Consider the following 19,556-nt stretch of genomic DNA (forward strand, 5'->3'; position numbering starts at 1 on the left):
TCGTGTTTGCTGTTATTACATTTTCCTTGTATGCTAATCCGCACTTTACTTGTTTGTATTGTATTGTATTGTTATTAATCCAGGGACTGGTGCTGTAATCTTATTTCTAACTATAACACGTCCAGCAATACTATATTATTAACTGGATATTGCCAGCAACGTGCCTTGTTTGTATAGTACATTTAAATTATCGTATGACGACTACCTGCACCTGACCTGTCTCTGGCATGAGATGGCTGCATCCTCCCCAGAATCCTCTACTTCAGACGGGTGCCACGGCTCTCCACCAATCACAAGGGCTAATCAAAGCGTCGTCCAATCACAGTGAAACAAGACAGAATGGGGTGGGAATATACGCATGCGCGTTGACAGTACGGAACTAGGCGGTGTGTTGACCGGTAATGATTAGCCATTAGCTTGTTTCTAAGAACTTGTGTTAAATCATTTTTGGGCTTTACCCACTTTATCATTCTTGCATGCTAGGTCTATTATGATGTTATTGTAACGACACATGTAATATTGGTATTTTTGTATTCATTTAAAAGGTTGCTTTCAGCTAAATTCGCTAGTTAGCATTAATTTGTTAGCTCTCGGCTAACTAACAAGAAGTCGTTGTGTTCTTTCAAGCATAGATACCTAACGTGTTTTATAACGTTATCGTCTATTTCACAAGTAGTTGTGACAGAATATTTTCATTAACCTGCACGTTGTGTCTCATTGAGACGTTTCCGGTGCAGCAGATTCTCTCTAAACACTGACCCACCATCATGACGTCCTGTCAGTACCTCCTGCTGCTGCTGCTGGGTGTGGGAGTCTCGGCGGTGGAGATCCAACGCCCTCGCGGTGTCCCTTTGTCAAGTAAGTACTTGTAACTCGATAACTAATTAGACCGGGTTCACAGGTACAGCTGTGTTTACGCAGGAGTGAAAGTTCATAGTGAGTTTTCTGTAGTTTTGGAGCTGTCGTGGCACTGACTCGTTTCTTCTGTTCCACCTCTGAAGAACGGCAGTTCTATGAAGAGGGCAAACCCTTTACTTGCCTGGATGGCTCCCGCACTATTCCCTTTGACAGAGTGAATGATGACTACTGTGACTGCCAGGACGGCTCTGATGAGCCAGGTGGGTATAACCTGCATGTTGGAGTCTCCTGCACTATTGTTTTCACAGTTTACTGAATTAAAATCAGAGGCCTGCTTAGTCTTGTTTAGTTCTTGCTTTGTCCGGTTATGACAATATCTAAAAGCACATATATTTGCAGGCACGGCTGCTTGTCCCAACGGCAGCTTCCACTGCACCAATGCAGGTTTCAGACCTGGCTTCATCCCTTCCTCCCGCATCAATGACGGAATCTGTGGTATGAGTTTTAAACTGTGATGAATATTTCTTTTTGGGTGTGTTGTGTGGGCACGATATATTTTAACGTCTGTGTTTTTCTGTTCAGACTGCTGTGACACAACAGATGAGTACAACAGTGGTGCTACCTGTCAGAACACCTGCAGGTGGGAATGTTTTTGTTATAAATGTAATAATGTATGCACGTTTCACAGTCTAACCCAGATTTCCCCATTGAGCCTGTACGTGTGTTAACATATGTATAGTTTCCAGAAAATATTCTATGTATTTTTTTTGAATAATGTGTGATTTGCAGGGAGATGGGGCGCAAAGAGAGGGAGAGCCTGCAGAAGATGGCAGAGATTGCAAAGGAGGGCTTTCTGCTTAAACAACAACTTATTCAGGAGGCCAAGAGGGGCCTCGAGGACAAGAAGGTGTGAGAGACAAGAAAACCTTTGTTTGGTTGTGTAATAATCAAGAGCATTGTCAAATATGTTTTTATTCCAAGATACCGACCCTTCAATAGAGATGTTAGAAGGTGTCTCTGGTTTCATAAATTGAATGGAGTTTTAAGGTATTGTGTGGTTCTTAAGTTGGTTAAAGGTGCTATTGTTATTTGTTTCAACAGGCCAAACATGCAGATATTGAGGTTAGCAAGAAAGATTTGGACAGCAGGGTTGAGGCTCTGAGAACTGTGAAGGAGACGGCTGAGCAGCCAGAGAAAGAAGCTAAAGAGCGCCATCTGAAGGCCTGGGAAGGTAAACCAGGACGTGAAAGCATGTCTGTGTTATTAACCATGTTTGAGCTACACTGACCAACACTAGTAGTAACTCAAAACATCTCACTGTTGACCTGAAGTCTAAACATGAAGTTACGCTGCATATAAGTGTATGTGATCACAACTCCTGATAAATTGTTGTTTCAGATCAAAAGGCTGCTATTAACATGGAGAAGGACAAGGCTAAAATGGCGGAGGTGTTTCTTGAACTGGATGATGATGCGGATGGCTTGTGAGTAGCTGCACCCTCCAGAATGATGAGCACCCATAATGAGGGAGCTCACCAGACACAACATAAACAACTAAGTTGAATAAAATAGTGTAAAGAAGAGATGCAGCATGTGTTAATCTGGAGCAATATTTACTTTAAGTTGTCTTGTTCCTGAAAAACCTTTTGAGAATAGATTATTGCTCTTTAAAATGATTGTGTGTTCATTGTTTTGTGTCAGTGTCTCAGTGGCTGAGCTTCTGTCCCACTCTGAGCTCGACTCAGATTCAGAGGATTCATTCACAGAAGCAGAAGCTCAGGTAAATATCTTCTTTTTGATTTGTTCTTATAAAAACACGGATGTTAAAGTCTAGTTATTAGTAGGGCTGTACCACATGTCAGGCTTTCAAAATAAGCTTTGATTGTCTGCCATAAAAAACATCGTCGAACAAAACCCTTAATTTGAATACATTTGTATTATTATTTTATTTATTAAATCAACTTTCTTTAATGAGTAAAACTCATCAGTTTCGTTACATAAATCTAGCTGAGGACTGAATGCCGCTCGCCTCGTGTGTGTTTGGGAGACAGAGGGGAAGAGAAGGTGGATTATTGATGCAATGTTTCTGTAAGTTATTGATGAGTCACTCAGAATGCTACGATGTCATCTAAACACGCAATATTTTCTAGTAAGCTCACCTAAACCCGCCCGACCTGTGCATCCCTACTCTGCAGCCACGTCTGGAATCTAATTCTACGAAACATACTAATAATATCAGCGTAGTGGTGTGTATCTACTGTGCAGAACTACCGCGTTTCAACTCAATGAATAGGCAGGAAGAAAAAAAGCTGGGCAGCATTCAAATGATGATTCAGAATTTGAGTCAACATTATGAATGAAGCTTCAGACTATTCTGTGGAGCCTAAGTTATCTTTAAATGTAATTGTTTCATTACAAAGAACATTGTCTTTGGTTTTTAGGGGCTGATGGGAGGAGTGGACAAAGTGGACCCTGTAGCATTTGAGTCCGTTTGGAATAATATCAAAGAAAAATACATATCAGAGGTAAGAACCTGATGATGATGATTCTAGTTAGCTCCACGTGAGAAACCATCTCTCCTCTAAATGAGCCACTTTCTTGGCGTCAGGCCAACGCAGACACCCCAGCGCCTGTGGAGACCCCACCGGAGGAGATCAGGGAGCCGGAGCCCGACTCCGACAACGACTCTGAGCAGTACCCCGAAGAGGACATCCCGGAAGAAGAAGAGGATGAGGATGAAGAGGACGAAGATGATGACACAGAAGACAGAGACTATAAGGTAAGCCCACTGAGTTTCTCCATCATACTTCTGCTGGATGACTCACGAGTCTTATTTCAGTGAGTCACTGTTATCGGTTGATACACAGAGCCCTCCTACGACGCAGACCCCAGAAAAGAAGGATGACGATGACGAGGGGACCATGCCGCCCTACGACCAAGAAACGCAGATCCTCATCGATGGTAAGTGAGTGACTCAGTCAGTCCTCAGTTTGAGTGACTCATGCTGTAAAATACTAAAGGGGGGAAAAAAGCACATACTGCATACCTATTAGTTTAAAATGTGATACGCTAACTTGAAACTCAGCGCTCCTTCTGCTCGCAAAAAATAAGTTGTTTATCAGAAGAACAATGTGATTTATTGAACAGATGTGTTGCCTTTATGTCTTTTATCAAGAGCATCAACAGCAGGACATGGTTTGCTCAGACCTTATGTGAGCACATGTTGTGTGGGTTAGGACTGAAGTTACATATTTCCATTCTGTGCATTTGGTTCCCAGCTGCTCAGAAAGCCCGCGATGCATTTGATGAGGCTGAGAAAGCTCTCCGGGAAGTTGATGATCAGATCAAGTAAGTACTAATAATATGAAGAATGTTTGTTACCACAACTGCAGTCTAACTCTAAACACTACAGTGGATTAAAGAAGATGCTGGATTTGCTTTGTGTCTGCAGGAGCCTCGAGAAGGAGATCTCCTTTGACCTTGGACCCAGTGCTGAGTTCGCCTACCTCTACAGCCAGTGTTACGAGTTGACTACTAGCGAGTATGTGCACACTCATAATATATGAAATATAAAAATATTGATTTATTATTTGTTATATGACTAAGTTAATCGTTTGTCTTCAGGTATATCTACAGGCTCTGTCCATTCAACAGAGTATCACAGAAACCCAAGTTTGGTGGATCAGAAACTAACCTCGGGTAAGAGACGGTCTATCTTGTTTGTTGTTGTCTTTTGTTTTTTTCATCCACACTTGGCTCCTCCCATACTTCATCCTTTGCTTTGTGTAGATCATGGGGACACTGGGCAGGTCCCGAGGACAACATCTACTCTGTGATGAAGTATGAACATGGAACAGGGTGCTGGCAAGGCCCGAACAGATCCAGCACGGTGAGTCTCCACTTGATCTTCGTCTACACCTGATCTCTCATTGGACAAAGCACAGAAAACAAGATATTGTTTGTTGTCTTTCAGATTAAATTAACGTGTGGAAAGGAGACGGTTTTGATATCGACCTCAGAGCCCAGTCGCTGCGAGTACCTGATGGAGTTCATCACCCCCGCTGTCTGCCAGGAACCTCCAAACCCGGATTCAGGGCTTCACGGGCACGAAGAGCTCTAGATCCATTTTATTTGTGAGTAGCTAACTCTTCTGTGTTCGTTGAGACAATCCCGCTCTGCACTGTAATGCGGTAATGTTGTAGACAGGACATTCATTATGTTAGTGTGGATGACTTTAGGTCTGATCAAGTGTGTGAGAGGGTCTGGGACAACAGAATTAGATTTTGGGTTTAATGTATTGTCGACCTAAATAAACACAGAATAACCCAAATGTAAGTGCTGACTCCACAGGAAGTAGATTGTCATTACTGGTGTAAAAGCTGAGTCCTTTGGAAAAGAAACCTCTGGGGATTCACTTCAACTAAATTGCCCTTCCCTTTTCAACAACTAGGAAGTCCTGACTTAAGCAAAGCAGCCATTGAAATGAATGTGTGTGCGCTCACTCCTGCAGGTTGCTCTTGAGGGACCACCGTCACCGCAGCAACATGACGTTGCCTTGAGCGTCACAACCTTGGCATCGATAAACAATTGAGAAGAAACGATGCAAATTCCAAGGAGTAGTTAAATGGTCTACACGTCTAACTTACACTCCTACTTGTTATGATGTTTCTCTGATTTGTCAAATGTAGTCATTCCATTGTTTTCCAATAAAGATCATTTTATCATATTCCAAACTTCTGTCAATCAATTCTGTTGGCGCAGTTTGAATTAACTGTCGTAGAATTGATTCAATATACACGTAATATAAACATAGCTGTCAGTAGCACATTAGGAAGAGCTGTGTAGAAAGTGTCATTCTTTTGCCGCTAGGGGTCTCAATCAAAACGATAACAAAGGATGGAGTGTGGTGACGTCATGAAGTAGTGTGGGATCATGGGAGTTGTTGTCTTCACCGATGTTAACCGTTAGGATTCCTTCAGGGTTCATTGTTCAGGAGGTTTTTGCTGAGAGATGAATCTTCCGCAGAGTCCTCCTCTCCACAGCAAACAGCCCAGCTGATTTAAAACCAGTGAAAACACTGAATCAGTCAGTTTCATGTTAGAAACGGTGTTTCCTCGAGGTGTCTGGTGCACACGGGGCGTCCTGGAGGGCTGCGAGCAGAGCAGCCGCCAACATGTGCCCCGCTTGTTTCTCTGATAATTTAAGATTAAAATCCTTCATCCAGTTAAATAGATCTGAAAATGTGACTTAAAACTGGATACAAAAAGTCAATTTATGACATCTTGTGGCTGAAGCATGCTCAAAGTGGATATGATGCTATTGACAGGCGACCAAATGAAAGAGAAACATTTGGGATAATGTAAGTACACAACTCAAAATATATAACACAGGTCTTGTCGTTTTTAAACATTTTAATGTGGAAAATGTACATATTATACCTTTTAACTAAAGCAGTGATATATATTATGTTCTTTCTTTCATACGCTCAAACCATTAAAGCATTGTTTTAATGGACATGAAATATTTGGATCCTTGTAAAAAACGTGTCGTATAACTAACCGGAGAGCAGAGGAATAGTGACAGAAATGTTTGGTCATAACATTCAATGATATCGTTTCCACAGTCAATAAAAATTGGGTCACTCAATATTTGTAACTTTTATTTTATTTTTTTCTGGCATGTAAAGTACAAATAATTAAACAATTCCATGAAAAAGTCTTCAAGCGTCTTCAGCTGAAATCCCGGTAATAAATATCCTAGACTAAACTGAAAGGTTTATTTTTTTTTTCTTTGTTAAATTTTGACATTGTTCATTTGGTCATGTTTGGAAGTATGAGATTTTGTATTTCTTCCGCTGACATTGGTGCCAGCAGAACTGTTTTGATCATTTTCACCTTTTGATTTTGTTCTACCATTCCAGGAAAATGTAAGAAAAACATCACTAAGTTACTGCGTCCCCTCTTCTAAATAAATAGACACAAAATACAGTTGGTTGAGAAACAGAAGGACCACTCCCCCCCCTTTACTACCCTCGAGACTCCCAAGAAAACCTTCCTGCAGCTTGTCTGAGCTCTAATATTTAGCTGGAGCTCTTGGCATCTTAGTTTCAACAGCACAAATTGATACAGATGATCTCAGCATTACAATGCTTTTGCAGAAATAGAGCCCATAGTGTCTTCTTTTCATAAGTCAAGCCATCAGCGTAAACAGGAAAGCATCTTGCGAGCTCATCAAAGCTGGGACATCCCCTTTGTTCCTGGCTGGGTGCTGGACCCTCAAATGGGCCAAAGCCTCGCTACAGGGACTGTCCCACGTCTCAGGGGTCCACAGAGTGGTTGAAAAAACAAGACTGTGATTAGATTAAATAATTAAAAGATTTTCATTTAACAAGACAAACAGAACACAGGCAGTAAAGGCATAACATCTAGCACACAGCATGTATGTTTATACACTTCAATTAGTTAAATATAGCAGTGCATTCTTTGACTATGGAGAACGTTTCCAAATCGTACTTCTAAAGCTGTTTTTTCTATTTGTCCCCCTTTTTAAGAAACATAATGGTGTAACCACAATTTTGGCAAACTTAAAATCTTTTAAACTTGCAAATATAATGAAATAAACCATAAATATACACAAAACATACTTTATACGAGGCAATAATAATAATCATAATAAATAGTTTTTAAGTTAACAATAAGTTAAAACTACAAGCTTAAAGTCGCCCAAATAATACAAGTTTGTTGGCGCTATTTTGAATTTTTTCTGTTTAAATTATTTTATGTTGCAACAAAAGCTACCACAGACTTTTACAAACACAATTGAACACAGTTTGATTGAAATAAAAAAATCTAACTAAGTCTAAAATCTGCATACACTGTAAAAACTGCAACTAATTAAATAATGGAATAAAAATAACAAACTGTACCCAATCAATGCAACCAAACATGATCTTTGACCCATGTGTGTTCTCTATGGCAACATCAACAACACAAATACGCTAATTCAACAAGTGAGTCCGATATGTAAATGAAATCAATAAATTACAGGAAAAAAAATGATATTTGAAATTGACATGGGCTAAAACTGATGATATATTAGACGGTATTCCTTTCAAGGTCTTCGAGCATTGCTCTATTCGGTCAGCCAAATATGCAGTTTGTTTGAGCTTGCATGGTCAGAGCACAAATTGGGGGCTGAGGAAGTGATTATGGAAATTTACAGATCAGACCTCTCATTGTTTGTGTCATTCTCTTAATGAGTCTGCTCATTTGAATGTTTTTTTGTCTGAACTTCTGCTCCTTTCACTATCCCGCAAACCTTTTCAGTGTGACGTTTAATTTCTTTTTTTAAAAATATATATCATTTGTTCTCAGTCAATATAAAAACAAAGCACATTGCACTTACTGTTCCATAGGAAAGTTTTTTTGTCTTTTTAAATGATTATTGTTGTTGCTCAAGCAGTGTAGTACTGTTTCCTGCCATAATCCTTGGCTCTCTGCTGTACATCCGGTGTAGGTCTTTGTATAGACTGTGTATGAAAGGTTATTTTGGGCTGTGGGTTCGGTTTGTTGGTGGACTGTACTACATCGGACATGGTCGGCTGAACAACTCCAGCTGCAGTTCAACGTGGCCTGTTATCTCGCTTGTTCTTAACGTCTATCACTGGTCTGACCAAGTGCTCAGTCCTACGATGCTGTCCACCCAAAATAGCTAGATTAGTCCTTTAACGTGGTCAGCTCTGGAAACGCCAGCAACAATCATTCAGAGTATTTCGGGGGATGAAACAGTATAAGTCAGATCGAAAGATGCCAGAGTAAGTGGTGCAGTGTTTTAAAGGATTAAATTGGTCACAAGACAAAGCAGATGATATAAATGTTGTGGGGAAACACAATATATGGACGCATCCGATTTTTTTCCTTTGTCAAGAGGTGCATTATTTTTGATATGCCTTTTTTAATCATTCGGTGTGTGCATGACATTTGTGCAAATGGGATTGCTTGCAACTGTTTCATTTTAGCATTTGGTTTAGTGGTTATAGGATTTACAAACTGATATGTGCAACTTAGATATTCAAAAGTAATGATAACTGAAATTGTAGAGGGTCCTTGTTCAATAAATAACATAGATTTGTACAGCAATTACTCAAGGAATAATATAGTTAGTCTTAATTTATCCGTCTTGGTACTGACTTGCAAAGCAATTCTTTGGCAAAAATCAAATCTATCTAATCATAAAGAATCATGCTCAGTGTTCATTATAATTCTGCATCACGGTTTGAATCTGCTTTTTACCTTTTTTTTTTAAATTTGCCAGCAGCTATTGGGTTTTTCTGCTGGGCAACGAGTCGGTCTCACTGCAGCTTTATCTGGGATTCTCAAGTCAAAGGACTTCACTTCACTGCACCATCATTGAAGCAACACTGTACACAACTTCAGGACAAGAGAGGAGAGTGCGTCTAAGCACTCAAACGTACAAATGGGTCAGGTTATATCCCCAACTGTTTAATTTTTACATCAAATTTGTTTTTGTTAAGTTTGTTTTCGATCAATGTGATATGGTTAAGTTTGTACGAGATACAATGTTCCTTCGCCCCCTCCCGAAATCCCCACCCATACACCGCATGCTTATTCCCCCTTGCTCTGCAAAGATCAGAGGGTTTAAAATAAAGCCATGCGATGTCCCAATTTTTCCAAGCTTAAGAATCTGTAAAAATTCAGCACAAGGTCTTCGTCCTTTGTATGTATAAAAATAGATTTATCTCTAATGTAATCCTTTCAAAGAGATCGTCCTCTTTGGCTAACACAGCGTCATTTAGAAAAGCAAAAGCAAAAATGTCTTGAATATAGTTGACCTTATTTAATCTATTATCATGTGCAGATGTCTTGATATTGAAAGACACTAGCTCTCCCCCATGGTTCATCGAGACAGGTTGGCCTTAATGTTTCATCCGGGGTTCCATAAATAATTTTCATGCAATTGGGTTGGGGATATTTTGAGAAATGCTATTTTTGATTTTAGTGCCAAACAGATCTGAAGCCAATAAATAAATACCTCTCTGTTGTAAACAGCAGTATTATTATAACACTTATGTGCAGGCTTGATGTTGTACAGTCATCTTTTGAGAGGGCAGGAGTTCAAAGTTTCTGCGGAGCTTTTTGGAGAATTGAGGGGTTTTAAATAAAACTGAGGAGCATTTGGCAAAGCTGGAGGAAGTGGTGGTCTTTCTCCTCAAAGGATCTGCGATTATTCTAACGTTGCCCGATATTGTCGCTCACGAGACTCTGAGTCAGTTTTAAACGTTCAGTCATTTGGAACTGCATTCCTCCTAATCTGCTCTTTGCGCGTTGTTACGAGTGAATGGTTGAACATTTCACCTCATTATTTCGGGGGGAGCTTCGTTCTGTGCACTAGACGGAGGAATAATACCGGTGCTCTTGAGTTTTTGCTCATCTGTGTTGTGTTTTCTGCAGACCAGCCTAGACCGTTGTTCAGTCCATGGGGTGTGTTTGACATTTTCTTCAGAGTTACTTCTAGCAGCTACTTGGGTCTTAATTCCCTGCTCCCATTAGTCTGAATGAATCTGAAGACGTATGCTGTCTTGAGCACAGTAACATTCATAATCCAAACATGTCAGCAAGAACAATATAATTTGGACGCGTTGTTTGCTTTTTTTCCTCTTGACCTCTTCACACCAGATGGCCTTTCAGTTAAAGGGATATCACACCGAATCGTGGCTGACAAAGCCATGCTAAGTAAACTGGCCTGAGGATAATAATGATAAAATACAGATGCAATGAAAAAATGAAGCAAAAAGGGGAAAAAACACCGGTATTTTCCTTTTGAGGTGGCTGTGTTATGGTGAAACGGTTTCCCCCTCCAACTCGTCGTCACTCTCTCGCCCACTGGAGATTTACTAATGAGCGCTGTCACCACGGGAGCACTGCCACTCTGCTCTAAGTTCACAGACAGTCTGCTTGAATCCATCCTGAGGATAGATTCAAAGAAGTACAGGAAATCCTTTTATGTTTTCGTGGACTAAATATATCTTCTAGTTATTGAACTGTGTACTCTTAATGTTGTGTGAGACTGTGAGGGAAAGAGGGATTGTGATGGCTGTCGGACTACTCTTTTCTGTGACCAGTATTCATTGGTTCGCCGAAATGTTATTGGGTCTGAGCTAACGAGCTCACACAGGGTAGAGAAACTGCCTTTACGCTAGGCACCACCTAATTCAGGTCAGGAAACAGTAGTCAAAGTTTCTAGAAAATGCTTACATACTCGGCTATTATAACCACCTTAAATATTGAATATATAGTTATATTTTAATAGACGTATATAAGAGAACACTGTTTTTTAATTTCATTTTCTTTGATCTAAAAAAATCGCTGATTCAAAATGCCCAAGTGTAAAAAAGTGACTACATCCTCTCCAGCAAGATAATAGGAGAGATGGTGGGGTAAGAGTTTGGGTAAATTGCACATATTTGTTCATTTAATTTTTTTTTTGATCGGTTTGTTCATCAGTTGTCATTATTTGCCTGAATTCAATCAAAGCAGTCAGTACACATTCTCTGTCACATTCGTTAGACTGTCTCCTAAATAGATAGCTCTTGCCCCTACCCATCAAACCAGCTACGTACCCCTTCTAATTCAATCCAGGCAAATACAGGGAAGGACTAGCATGTTGTGTAAAGGAAAAAGAAAAACTCCACTAGTGTGTTTGTTTGATACTCTGACTCGTGTATGCTTGCGCTTATGGGTATGTTTGCTCATGTCTGTGCGTGTCTGCGTGTATCTGCATGTCTGTGATAATATATTATGGATTTGTGTGAGAATGTGTCAGAGAGAGACTCAGTCCAGGCCCATGTAGAGTGATGGCACAGGGAGCTCAGGTTTCGCTCCCTGCAGGTGGAAGGAGCTGGTGCCAGCTGCCTCTCTCTCTCTCTCAGGCCTTGTGCTGCTTGCTGGTCTTGAAGGAAACCTGCAGCACGCGGTCACCCAGGCGGTAGCCGTTAAGGCTAGCGATAGCCATGGCAGCTTCGTCGTAGTTGGTCATGGTGACAAAGCCAAAGCCCTTACATTTGTTGGTGGTGAAGTCACGGATGACCTTGACGTTGGTGACGGCGCCGAAAGGCCCGAAGAGCTGCCACAGGACGCTCTCGTCCGCCTCGGGGGACAGGTTGTACACAAAGATGCACCAGCCGGCTCCAGTTGGACCAGTAAGGTTGACCCCGGCCAGACTGGTCATGCTGTCAATGGTGATGGGGGAGAACCTGGGGAAGAGAGTAGGAGAGCTACCATGGGTGTCATTCTGAAGTTCCACACAGAATCCACTTCTCTACACTGTCTTTTTATGGGCATGTATCTGTGAGGAATGATTGGAGTCGGGGGACACCATCTCCATCCCTTCTGCTGTACAGTAAGTAGATAAATATGTGTGGGCACCACAGCGGCTCCAGACTACCCGCTCTCATACAAAATGCCACTGTGTGCCCTGAGACACAGACGCCCACACAATGTGAATATATTTCTCTGCTGACCAAAGCCTCTGGAAGAATTAAACACATGAATCACAATGTTCAACAGAAATCACAGTATTGAACAAAACACAGAAACCTAGAGAGGGATGAAAAGCAAATTGGAATCAAATCATACACAAACTGGAGCAAACAGAGGAGACGCAAACGGAATCTGGTATGTCCATGCTGGTGAAAAAAAGGGGACATTAAAGCAACTGAAACTGACAATGTTAGTTCATAAATAAATACATGTAAATTATTTCTATTAATTAAAATAAAAGAACGAAAAGGTTAAACAAAGCCATGCCAGAATACCCTGCTGTTAGAAGCTTGCATCATTGCTTATTGCAATTACAGATAGTCTTTTGTTGTCTGGGCTGCTTCTGTAACATGGTTTAAATGAGCTGTGGGTATTAAAAAGTATGGCCATTATATCTGATTTGGAGATGAAGTCAGCAGGCGGTATTCCAGGCACTTTGTTTGAGGTTTTATTTTGGCATGGATGCTTTTGAAAATACACCTTTGGCATTTACCTCTTGACTCCGTAGCTGGCGTTTAGTAAATTGTCGAGTCTGCAACGCAAGAGGGAGAATGAAGGGGATGCAGAAGTTAGTTATGAGATCTACAAGGAAGGGGGGCTTTCAGTTAACATGTTGTTCCTTCACCAGCTGGCCTCCAGAGGGCATCCTTCACTGCAGCGCAGTCCCAAACCCTCCAACCACAAACTGATAGACCTGTGAGTATGTGTCTCAGCTGGTATTTATTCTTCATTGTGAGTTCAGCTGGTTAAGCCTCCAAAATAGATTCCCCTTTAATAGTTTAAATGTCACATCTACCGGTTATAAATAAGTATCCATGCTGAGTAAGTGAGCATTCCAACCTGAGAGGGTATCTACAGTTGTTTGTGAGGTTCCATACACATATCTAATACAGGAAGCCTTTGACTTTGACACCTTTTGAACCTTTGTTCAAAATTACCGGCAATTTTACTCTTCATGGTGCCTATGTGGTATAGGCAAACTTTAAAGGTTCAGTGTTATTCTTCTAAAACCAACTTGATTTAGCTTTAGTTTTTTTTTCGTATTTGGAAAAGTCTGGTCTCTTACATTGGTTTTGAGCTGTTATTTGGATCTGGTCCCTTTCCAAGTGAAGGGATCATGCTGCAGTTTAAAAGAAAGTCAGAGAGAAAGAGTGAGAAGGAGGGACAATGCAATATTGCCAATTCCTTCTGTACTGTAAAGCTATAATATTGCTTAAAGGAACATTTTACTAATAAGTTGTGTTAATATCGACAGAAAACGTTTTTTTAATATTTTGAATGTTTTCGATTACACAGTTGTCCTCACAAAATTAGACCACATTTGCAGTTTCCGGGGTGTGCCACTTCATCTGATAGATTTCTCTTCTCTTAGGTGGTGTGAAGTTGACAAAAGGTTCAGTACCTGAAACGCTGAGTCTGGTGGTGCAGGGGCCCCGTGTAGCGGCGGGCAGCAGTCTGGTACAGCTGAGTCAGTAAGGCCTGGCCCGTCTTCTGGCTGGGGTTGTTGGCGAACTTGACAGTGATGGGCTCGGCGGCACCCAAAGGCTTCTGTCCGTTCAGACCTTTGATGGCCTCCTCGGCTTCGTTTCGCTTGTCAAACCGGATGAAGCCCACTCCTCGTGATATGCCTGCTCCGATTGAGAATACAAACCAATGTTACTACCTTGGCATCAAGGAGCGCTGTGGCGAACCAGTCTTTCATTCAGTGATGGAAAGGGCGCTGGAGTGACAGCTTGAGAAGTAAAGTAAGGCTATACCTGTGACTTGGTCCACTAAGATGCGGGATGTGATGATGCGACCGTATTGGGAGAACAGCTGCTCCATGTCCTTCTGGCTCATGGTTTTAGGGAGTCCACTCACGTAAAGGTTGGCATCACGAATAGAAGCCGAGCTTGGCCGGGCATATGATACCTATAACACCCAAATACAATCAGGGATTAAATCAGAGTAAAACAAACAGGAACGTGTCAGAAAGACCTGATGTAACTGTGGTGAGTTCCTCATTGTGACTCCTGCTGATTCCTCTCCACAGACCCAACTCTTACTATCTGTGGACTTAATCAGTGCCTTTAAGCTCAATGAGACCGTCACACACACACACACACACTATGAAGACTGTACTCATTACCCAAACTGAAACCATCATCAGCTAACAAGCCCGAGTGTCAGCTTTGTTGTGCACTGAATCACACATCAGCCTGAGTTGGTGTGTTTTTCTGAATCCACTGGTGACTTAATTAGACGTTTTTTGGTGCGTCTGTGTTCATATCCCTCATGGTTTTCTGTTAGCATTTTACATGCATCTTATTTAATTGATTGTAAAGGGGAAGAAGGACCATACACTCGTTCTCGTTTTGGTGTGTTTATGGGAGCATGTGAACACACGTGTGATAGATAATCCTGTTGGGTGCATTGTTGTCAGTGCTGTGTTTGCGTGTGATGGAGAGACAGAGTGAGTGTTGTCTGAGATAGGCTGAGCTGCCCTTCTTGTCCTGCCTCCTTCCTTTGTCTCTGTCCTCTGGGGGAGAACGGCTCCACTGGCAAACAGCAAACAATGTAAGTGCATCACAAGACTTGCAAGATGCTTTGCAACTTTTAAACACTCTGTTCACACATATGTATTGGTGTGATAAATATAATTTGCACATTTTTGGAAGTATTTGCCTCTTTAGAATTGACTTTGCTCATTGCACGGGCACAAAGAAAGCACTGATGCAAATGAAAAGGGCTTGTATATTTCAGTTGAATACAGGTGTTCTGATTTCATCCATCAGCACTGAGCACCAGTGTCTATTGTGTACACAGACGGACTGTATGAGCAGGAGGGTTGTGTTGTGCAGTGATTAGGGTGTTCTGGATGAGTCAGGGGGGAGCTGCTGTGTTTGGGGAGCAAAGGCTGCCCTATAATTAACCCTCTCCCTCTCGCTCCCACAGTACAGATGGTGCCTGAAGCCCATATGGCCTCTAATCCTGTCATTGGCATTCTGCTCTCTGAGCTACCCCCTACCCTAATGCTGCCCCCCCCCCCCCCCCCCCCCCCCCTCAAAGCCTCACCCGTCTCTGTTGAAGCCTCCTACGAAATCAGAAAGATAAAACTAGGCTATGGAGCTGAATAATTATTTTTTACATCTGAGAAGTTCATTATAGACAGAGCGATCAAGGTTTAGATACATCAGCTGATTATTGAATGTCATAACACAAGATCAACAATATCATATAGTAATTGTCATGACACATACTGGTTGTTCCAGAGTAAGAAGTATTGAATGACATTATTCACAAATATTAAAAAAGGGACTGAATCCAGTTCTTTTCCTGCTGATAGCTTTGTGTTTGATCCGTCATTTGTCACAATTGATGTCTGTGTTCGTCGGCAGCTGTTGAAGGATCACCTGCTCTGCTCTCTCAGAGATTTGATTTCTCAATCCTGCAGTTTGTCTCGATCTTTGATCTACTTTGATCAGGTCGGGGGGATGGAAGGAAGTAATGTCTAATAATATGCCCCCTCTTTCCTTCATCTGATTTTGGGACAAAGAAGCCCCCTAATTAGCCCAGATTGGAGGCAGATGGGGTAACCAGGACTGACCCTAGTGCACCGCAGTCAGACTTCCTAATTACATTTCCATCACAATAACCTCTGCATGCTGTCCGCCCCTTGCTTTCTGACCTCCACTCTCTCCTGCTCTTTTCACCCTTTCTCTCTCTTCCTTTGTTCTGGCCACCGCTCCCTTCTGCCTCCTCCTCCTCGCCATTTTCTTCCCCTCCCTCTGTCACGTCTGTCTCCCCCCCCCCCCCCCCCCCCCCCCCCCCCCCCACCCCTTGACAAAATCTCCACTTCCTTTCTTTTTGTCTAGCGCGTCTTCAGGAATCAAAAACACGCCGAGTAAATGTATTGTAGAGTAGAGGTCTGCTCACCTTGATTGTTTTAGTCTGCAGTTTGAGACCATTGAGTGTGTTGATGGCCTTATCTGCATCATTTGGATCCACATAGTTTACAAAGCCATACCCCAAACTCTGACCTGGAGACAAAGAAGGAGACAGTGGTGTTAGTGATTCTCAAAGCCAGTCGTAGATGATGGTTTCTTTTTCCACGGTGGACAACGTGTTGTACCTGTTATCTTGTCTCTGACGAGCTTGCAGGATTCAATCTCTCCGATGCTACCAAACAAACTTTTAAACTCTTCCTGGGTCATGTTCTGAGGCAGATAGTTGACGATCAGGTTGGTTTTGCTGTCGTCTGTGGAGCCGTTGGTGCTAATGACTGGACCATTAGGCAGACTGGTTCCGCTTGGACCGTTGGACACCTGGGTTTCCATGGTGCTGATTATCTGCTGAGGAAGAGGGTGGAGTTAGATTTATAGTTCACAAAGAGGCTCAATAGGACACAGTAGATATACGGTCGTATAAATGTGCATGCGTTCATATTTAACATACAATACATCCACGACAAACGACACACGCAGGCTGTCCACTCTGTCACTGTCAGAGGGAAAGGTCAGGAATCAGCATTGCTAAAATGAATACGAGCTCTGATTTATTGCCTCCCCTCCCCCATTTTACACCCCATCCTTCCTCCTCTCTCGCTGCCTGCCTCTGGTCCTGCAGATGTCACAGTCCCTTTTTCCTTACTCCTCCCCTCCCCCTGCTCTCTTCCAGGGTCAAAACTCATTACATCATTACACAGGGATGGATACTAGTGATGGTGGTGTGTGTGGCTGGCGAGGGGCTGGGGGAGTTTGGGGCTGCAGGGGTCGAGATGACGGACAACAGGGAGAGTGACGTTGTGAAATGGATTTTTGAGCTCCAAGAAATAAGGGAATTTCATGGTCAGAACTACACGTTTGTCCTTCAGACGTTGTTCCGGTTTCTTTGTGGTCAACTGACTTTTGTTTTTGTAAGTGGAGTACGGGTGTGCGATAGTGCACAGTGAGATGTTTGTGTTGCTCTGGAGTATACTGTGTTGCTTAATTTGATCCACAGGGGCTCCTCAAGGATAGAAACAAAACTTCATGCTCCACTTTCCCTTTCCCTTTCCTCACACTCACCACCTAGGTCTCTGGATCATTGTTTCCAGTGTAAGTCGACATGGAAAATCACTGCAAAATCTGATGTGTTCAGCTGTTTGAATTAGAAAACATGTCTAATATCCTAGGGGTATGTACTGAGAATATTAATTTGACATCCTATTTTATTGTGCACATATTGACTATAAGACAGGCTTTTTTATTTGCATCTGTTATTTTCATGTTCAAACATCATTAAATGAAATATTTGATTCATTACACTAAAGTGAGCCTCTTTGACATTATTATTGAATTTTGATGCTTTTGAATGTCTTTATTCCTTCTCACAAACAACGGTAGGCTGTTTGGATGTAAATCCATATACAGTGTGCTTGTTGTGCCATAATGTAAATTGTTATGTCAAATTGTGTGTTGGAGCTGTTGCAAATCTCTAACTGTTGGTGTTATGTTTGTCAATAAGTAAACAATGGGACCTGATAAATGAAAAATAATCATTTCAAAATGATATTCGGTGAATTTCCTGACTTGATGGAGAAATACTGTAGGTGTCATTAAAACATTATTTATAACACAAGGATGTACCTGGCAATTAGCCCTGGTGTTTTTTTGGATTATGTCCTATGAAACCATAAACAAATAACAAGCTTTATTTGTATTCCCTCAGCTTTCCAATCTCTTGTAAATCCCCCAACATTGTGTGTTTGTATGTGCTGTGTTTCTGTGTGATCATCACACTACTAAAATAATTCATTTCTTCACATCTATGTGCCATTTCCTGCGTTCTCTCTCCTTTCCCAGCGTCTAACCTGCCTTTCCTCCTCGTCTCTGAAACCCGCCGTCTTGCTTTGAGCCTCACCTCGTCTCAGGTTGCCCAGGTAACAGCCCCTCAAAGACCGCATTGTTTTAATGGCTGAATGGCTTTCTGACTTTCAGTGTGCATTTGTGTCTGTGCTTATTAGGAGCAGAGATACAGGTCAGACGGTTCTCCTCCGTGTATTAATATTATATGGCTTTGCAGGGAGCAGGGAATATCAGCAAGTCAAATTGATAAAGACAAGGGGAGAAGGAGCACAGTGACAGAGATACGACAGCCTAAAAATAAAATGCTTCAGACGCACATCTACGCACAAAGGCGCTGCAACATCGACAGCAATCTGTCACAAGATCTTTATGCACTGGCTAAAATGCATGTTTTTCCTGCCATTGGGAATTATGATACGATTAATACGTGTTGACAAAAAAAGGTGGAATCAAGCTGTTATGTTGTATTTATTGTACACTGTTATGTGTTGTGATGCATCTGACGAACTAGAAATATGAGCAACTGAATGTGTCCCAAATCTGACAAAAAGCATTTTGAAGGGGAAAAAAAACATATTAGGGCAAATTTGACTCGCCAACTAAAATAACCCTCAACATGGCAGAACACACATCCCCAGTGAGCAGTGTGAAGTTATATAATTCACAGACCCACTGAGTAAGGGCTGGGCACACAAGAATGGCTGACACAAGCAGCAACTATCACATCTAGATTTCCATACGGAACAGCATGCTTCGACACAAATAGAAAAGATACAGAAACAGAAAGGATTGTTTCCTTAAGCCGTCATATTTCATATTCCCACAACCAAAATCAAATAGTGTGTTTTGGAGTTTGGTTTGCAGTAACCCCATTACTATGACAACGAGACAATAAATCATTGTGATGCTGTAGCCTACAAGAGCATGAATAATCCTAACACGCCCAGTATAGATCTACTCAGGCTCCAGACATTTTCGACTACTGGAGACAATAAAAACGTACACCCGAGGAGTACCGCATGACGTACTGGGTGCAAATGTAATTTCCTCTTTTCTCTCTTATGTGTTGTATACTTCTTATATCTCATAAGGATGAAAACCTGTCATAAAAATAATCTTTATAAAAATCCTCTTTTATAATTCCTAAAAGATTCCAGTTGTTAAGGCAGCACTATGTGTCCCACACTCTTTTTTTTCTATTTTGGGGCTCTGTGAGATCTCCCTTAATATTTAATGTACTGCATCAGCATCGCCCACACATGGTCCCAGACTTGCACGCAAACAAGAGCCCTGCCTCCTCTGCCAAACACATGAAC

The 19,556-nt window shown here is 41.7% G+C and overlaps 2 protein-coding genes across 3 annotated transcripts; one reads left to right on the forward strand and one right to left on the reverse strand.

The window, feature by feature from the left end:
• Positions 1 to 376: 376 nt before the first annotated feature.
• Positions 377 to 5,583, forward strand: prkcsh (PRKCSH beta subunit of glucosidase II). 2 transcript variants are annotated; one of them, XM_079177009.1, is made up of 18 exons: positions 377 to 398; positions 723 to 858; positions 1,002 to 1,118; positions 1,258 to 1,353; positions 1,441 to 1,498; positions 1,648 to 1,765; positions 1,960 to 2,089; positions 2,257 to 2,341; positions 2,559 to 2,637; positions 3,299 to 3,382; positions 3,466 to 3,636; positions 3,725 to 3,818; positions 4,136 to 4,205; positions 4,309 to 4,398; positions 4,482 to 4,556; positions 4,647 to 4,746; positions 4,831 to 4,990; positions 5,368 to 5,583. In XM_079177009.1, exons 2-17 carry the CDS (start codon positions 768 to 770, stop codon positions 4,975 to 4,977), a joined length of 1,605 nt encoding a protein of 534 aa, XP_079033135.1. In that variant the 5' UTR covers positions 377 to 398; positions 723 to 767; the 3' UTR covers positions 4,978 to 4,990; positions 5,368 to 5,583. The 2 variants fall into 2 exon arrangements, with proteins under 2 accessions (XP_079033135.1, XP_079033136.1); XM_079177010.1 differs by having other exon boundaries at positions 381 to 398; positions 741 to 858.
• A 6,218-nt stretch (positions 5,584 to 11,801) lies between these two features.
• Positions 11,802 to 18,338, reverse strand: elavl3 (ELAV like neuron-specific RNA binding protein 3; the record flags this gene model as incomplete). The annotated part of the gene is made up of 8 exons (XM_079177323.1): positions 11,802 to 12,150; positions 12,909 to 12,947; positions 13,482 to 13,535; positions 13,818 to 14,052; positions 14,173 to 14,326; positions 16,331 to 16,434; positions 16,527 to 16,743; positions 18,246 to 18,338. The coding sequence occupies 8 exons, from the start codon at positions 18,336 to 18,338 to the stop codon at positions 11,802 to 11,804; spliced, it is 1,245 nt and encodes a 414-aa protein (XP_079033449.1).
• Between the last annotated feature and the right edge of the window lie 1,218 nt (positions 18,339 to 19,556).

Source organism: Pholis gunnellus (genome assembly GCF_910591455.1).
Source record: "Pholis gunnellus genome assembly, chromosome: 17".
Classification (NCBI taxonomy): domain Eukaryota; kingdom Metazoa; phylum Chordata; class Actinopteri; order Perciformes; family Pholidae; genus Pholis; species Pholis gunnellus.